At 40.7% G+C, this 6,000-nt stretch overlaps 1 protein-coding gene across 1 annotated transcript in view; it reads right to left on the reverse strand.

Annotated features, from left to right (window-relative positions):
- The window catches only part of pcxb (pyruvate carboxylase b), a gene marked incomplete at its 5' end in the record, with an annotated part of 155,315 nt that overhangs the window by 16,192 nt on the left and 133,123 nt on the right, over positions 1–6,000 (reverse strand). Inside the window, 2 exons of the mRNA XM_079491305.1 lie at positions 992–1,065; positions 4,031–4,205. Coding sequence (XP_079347431.1) covers positions 992–1,065; positions 4,031–4,205 — 249 coding nt within the window. The remainder of the gene's footprint in view (positions 1–991; positions 1,066–4,030; positions 4,206–6,000) is intronic.

The raw sequence follows: 6,000 nt of genomic DNA on the forward strand, positions 1-6,000 counted from the left end.
GCGTGATTAGACAAGCAAAGTATCCTTAAAGCCAGTGTTGACTCTTGATTCTGAATAGTTTTCATTTAGTGTTAGTCACATTTTAGTCACCTGGAATGTCCTCAGTCAAATTTTTGTCGACTAAATGTCATAAGATTTTAGTCGACTAAATATACAGTTGATTTAGTCGACTAACATGTATTTTGGCGGATCTTGATGCCGTCATAATGGCTGATTTTACACTTTATCTACTGTACAAGCTCACAACACGTTGCAGTGCGACACGTTGAAATTACTTGGATCTCTTGTCCACTAGTCCCTTCCTAACATTTTAGTCTAGTTTTTATTTGTTGACGAAATTGTCAATATATTTAGTCTTCATAGCTTAGTTTTCATTTAGTTTTAACATTGGCCCGGTTGCTAGGCAACACCTCCGTCACCCCCAGCACCAGGACCATAGAGCTCCAGTCATATAGGATCTAATGAAACTACGAGCGCTGTCTGTGGTTTTGTTCATCCATCCAAGGTTAGGATGTGATTTGTGATTTTGCATCACATCACTCACGACATGTTAACGTTTCTGGCGAAAGGTAAACAGTGTGAGCTACTGCTGATATTAGCCGATCTTTACAATGGTGGCCTCCAGGCCGGGAAATAGCCCTGGCAAGGCTTACCTACACTCTGCTGCCACCTTGTGGCAGACAGAGTTACGGAGATGAAACAGTGAAATGATAAAGGAAAGCCAGTGGAGTCATGATGAGATGGTTGTTGCCCTGCAGTGGCCTTTTAAACACTACGCTTGTCCTTGGAAACGTGACTGTACAAAGTATTGTATACTACTGTATCTTGTATTTCTTAGACACCTGTATAATCTTTAGTCAGTATCAAGATAATTAGAGTAGCCTACAGATCTGCAGTGTTATCGCCATTCCTCCAGAGATAGGAGCAAAATAATAACGTCCTATTCTACTGTACAGTGCATATGTAAATGCTTGACGTCTGAACACCTTACCTCAAACTCCTCAGCAATCTTGGGTCCGTCCAGGAACAGCCTGGTGTTGAGGCAGTCCACTGGACCAAAGTTAGCTGGAGAGAGAGAGAGAGAGAGAGAGACAGACAGACAGAGAATGAGAATTTAGGCATTAGGCATTACTCCAAAGTAGATGATCAGAGTAAATTCCATGAACCCTTGTCGACAAACAAGGAGTAAATGGTCACGTAAACTTAGAGTGCAGAGAAAAACAATTTAGTGCTTCAAGGCACTAGGATAACAGGTAAACACCTGTCCTGGCAGCCATCTGCTAAATATTCCTTTCTGTGGCTCAGACTTTAAAGCACAAGGCTTGTGTAGTTACCTTGCTATCATGATTATCCCCAATGGTTGCTCTGTAGATTAAACATTAGTCCAATATATTCTCCCTTTTGACTTACTTTACACGGCGACGCAAGTCTCAGAGTCACACTTTTAGCACACAAAACCAAAGCAAAGCAGATTCTGCCGACCATAATATGCAGAGCAACTATTGAAGATATTATTAATATTTGGAGTTACGTCATGGTAAGGTACTACTAAAGTAATGCAGGTAGGCCTACTATTAAATGCACAAGCAAAACCTCAACCAAAGTTTGAGTGCTTTAAAGATGCAATAGACCAGTGGAGCTCAAACGTTTTCATGTCAAGGACCCCAAAATGAATATAAATATTTGGCCGCGGACCCCCATCTGAAAATATTTAGTGCCATTCAAGATTTCTGAAACAAGACAATTCTGGACCAGACAAAATTATTAAAATTATATCATTTCATATTCATACTCCTTTTGACTCCTTTACTATTTTTATTCCACCCCTTTTTAAAGCTCTGTGGATGTATCATACTGTATATTAAAAGAAACGTTCATATTGCAATGGTCAATATGAACTTTTAGTTTGAATAACTTGTATCAACCTCAGCTGGAGCCCACCTGGGCAATCTGAGAAGCACTGTCAACTGCTTTGATGTTGACCAGTATCCAATATACACTAGTATATAATGTATACTTGACTGTTGTGATGTCATTCCCCTCATTCATCCATTCAAACCCATTTAGGCCTGACATCAAAATTATATGTGTCTTCTAATATGTCTTCTAAATTCTGATAGTTTTCTGAAATACCTCGTGTTTCTGTATCAATGGTTCTCCATATTTCATGTTAAGGACCCCAACAATTATATGTAATTGGCCACCGACCCCCATCTGAAAAAATAAATAAATAGCAGACCTACAAGCTCGTAGCGCGGGACTCGGTGCCGCGCTATGAGCTTGTAGATCTGCTATTTTTCAATAGCTAAAGTATAACATAATGCTTAAAACACCAAAAGGGGTTCCCGTTCTGAATGGGTTAACAAAGAGAAATAGTGATGAGGAAGAGTACTTAATGTGACCGGTGGAATGCTGTGATGAAGATGTTCATTACTTCAATACTTTGACATAGATTGTGAAAAGGATATACATTAATATCAGATTTTCTTTTCATGTCAATGTAGCTGTGCACATCACAAGCTTGTGAGAATTGAGAATGAGGACAAATGAACCTCCCTCAGATCAAAGAAGTGACTACTTGACTTACTACTGGCTAAATTAGCCATTTCATCTTGCCGTCCCTATTTTGAGCATGTCATTAAAGGCAAAGTATTTCCAGCATAACAGCGTGCGGTTAACAGCGTAACAGCATGTGGTCGTGGCTGTGCATTTCAACCACCAGCAGTAGGGCTGTAACGATACATTGTAACAGCAATACGATACGTATCACGATACATGGTTGACGATACGATACATGGAGGATATTGGTTCATTATGGTGATACGATACGATACGATTCAATGATTTGAAATCGATACAGTAACTATTTAAAATACATTGACATTATTTTAAATTAAGTAATTAACCCGCTCTTTTTAATTTTTCTTCAAATAAAATGCTAAATACCATGCACACAAATGTAGTATTGATACAATCGATTAATTGCATAGCAAAACGATTCAATACCGATTATTTCCATTGCGATACGATACGATACATAAAGTCAATGTTTCCGTTTTAATTTCGATATACTTTGATTCTTGAAATTAAAATCGATTTTTCGATGCAGTTACTATATCGGTACACCCCTAACCAGCAGTGTTGATTTTGTCGACTAAAGGGGTTCTCAACGTTTTTGGCTGGGGACCCCCGGAAATGCATTGGCCATGTGTCTCGCTGCTCAACGCTGCTCAGAATACTTTGATAATATTTGGGATGTATATCAATGTCACTTCAGTTTAAACATGTAGACCCTCTAAAAAAAGACCTGAGTCAAACCGTACTCGTTGTGTTCTTTATCAGCCTATAGCTGTAGATTGGCTATTGTTGGTGATTGTTCTCCAAAGTATTAAAGGTATTTTTAGTCTGTCCTAATGGAAAAAAATATTCTCTCCAAGTTTTCCTTTGTAACATGCTGTATCTTAGGGGGACATACATGTACTTACATATTTACTAGGGGTGTAACGATATAGTAACTGCATCGAAAAATGTCAAGTATCGAAGTATATCGAAATTAAAACAGCAACATTGACTATATGTATCGTATCGTTTTGCAATGGAAATAATCGGTATCGAATCGTTTTGCTATGCAAATAATCGATTGTATTAATAATACTACATTTTTGTGCATGGTATTTAGCAATTTTTAGAAGAAAAAAGAAAAAGAGGGGTTGAATTACTTAGTTTAAAATAATGTCAATGTATTTTAAATAGTTACTGTATCGATTTTGAATCATTGAATCGTATCGTATCGTATCACCATAATGAACCAATATCCTCCATGTATCGTATCGTCAACCATGTATCGTGATACGTATCGTATCGCTGTTAAAATGTATTGTTACACCCCTAATATTTACGCACCGTTAATATGACATAAGGTGCTATAAAGTACGGTAACAATGTAATGCCGTGGATGGAAAAAGTTATTTACGGGGGTTACGGTGAGCCATAAATGTTTCTCCTTGAATGCTTGAATCCACCCACTCACCGGTGAATTCCTTGAACTCCTGGAACACCTTGGGGTACATGGCCGCTGACATCACGTCCTCGGGGGTGATGTCATCACCGTGCGCCGCGCGAAGACCCTCTTCCAGGGCCTTGAAGTCCAAGTCGGGGAGCGAGGCGCCGGGACGCCCCTCGATACGGGGGAGGTTCTTCAGGACCTAGAGGGGTGGGACGGAGGGAGAAGGTGACAAAATGAATACAAACTAGATAAAGTTCCCCTCGGGGAACAGGTCCCTCAGGTTGTGGCCTCCTGGTGGCGCTATAATAGGCCAATGTGAAAAAGGGTGCCATTTATTCTTACGCCTTGGATGGCAATTGGATGATTTGAGGCATTTTGTTCCAAAAATGTGTTTTGCAAAAATTGACCTGTTGGTGGCGCTATAACAGGCCAATGTGAAAAGGGTGGGATATATTCCTCAGCCTAGTAGGAAAGTCCGTGAAAGATTTCACGTAAATTGCACGCTGCGTTCATGATTTGAGGCTTTTTGTTCAAACCGGGCCAATCGTGCAAACTTTGAAAGCCAATGTTAGCCAATTTGGATGGAATATGAAATATCGGACAGATCCGGCTTGAACACATGACTATAGAGATAGTGTGTAACGATTTGCAGGATGTTTGGACAGAATCTGAAGGAGTGATATCCAAAAATGTGTTTTTCAAAAGTCGGCCTCCTGGTGGCGAGTGTGTGTGCAAAATTTGGCATCGACCGGGTTAACGGTGCCGGAGATTAGCTGTACACAGACGGACGGCCACACGGACACACACACACGCACGGAGTGCAAAATATATTCTCTCCCCATGCCTTCGGCCTGGTGGAGACAAATATGACATGCTCCCACTCGCAGGGTCACTCGCAGTGTCCCCGTGTGATGGTGGGATATGTGCGCTTCGCATGGACAAACTATTTGACATGGATGAAAAGCTGCATTATGGAGAGGATCCTCAATATTTATTACTGGCACAATGTTTCGACCTTTTGGGTGCTTAACCACATATATGCCTTATACTTTGTGAATCGACGACTAGTGAAAATAAGACCTAGATCTGAAAATAATATATGGAAAACCTAATTTTTTTTATGTTTCCTGTAATGATGACATGGTCAAAATAGGGACCTCAAAGAGGTTTAAAAACAGCTAATTAATAAAAAGATATAGCACACAGTAGGGGGTTTGTGAGTAGAGTACAGGAAGAAGCAGAGAGGGGAGGAGTGGGGGGCCACGTGAAGGAAAGAAGTGAAAGAATATTATATAAAGTGCATAAAAGGTTAATTAACGGGGGTTTATATTTATGTGAAATACTGTAGCACCTCCGCTACATACCGCCGACGTCTCTCCACAGTGAATTCTTGTCATGCCAGCCTCGTCTCTCTGCTTCTCTGATTATTAATTCATCACTCTCTCTCCCTCTCTCTCTCTCCGTACGGTAAAGAAACATCACAGACATTGATGTGTGCATCAACGTGATGCATGCTTGAGCTAGTGTGAGTGCGCAGACGTGTACACATACAACCGTCTGCGCGAGCGTGTGCGCCTGTGTCTAATCTCGCAAACCACTGAACCGATCACCACCAAATTTCTTATGGAAGGCACGCTGCCAGTAAGCCAAGGTAGTAAATAAAAAAATTAAAATGAAAATTAAAAAAACAATTATATATATATATATATCGTATCATATCTCGTCTGTCGGGTGGAAACCTATATTTTTACAATATTATTTATCTCTGGAAACAAAGTAAATTGGCCCTCACGAGTATAGTGTAACACACGCGCGCACGCACGCACGCACGCACGCACGCACGCACGCACGCACGCACACATCTTGGCCCGTCTTTGTGGCGCGGCAGAAGGGGGGATAAGGGATGGGGGGCGCCTGTCATAGCGGGTGGTTTAAGACGTTCCAATGACTGTTGTGACGTTTTTTAGCCGTAATCTTTCTCTGTGCTTTGTGCC

Source organism: Electrona antarctica (genome assembly GCF_951216825.1).
Source record: "Electrona antarctica genome assembly, chromosome: 21".
Taxonomy (NCBI): Eukaryota; Metazoa; Chordata; class Actinopteri; order Myctophiformes; family Myctophidae; genus Electrona; species Electrona antarctica.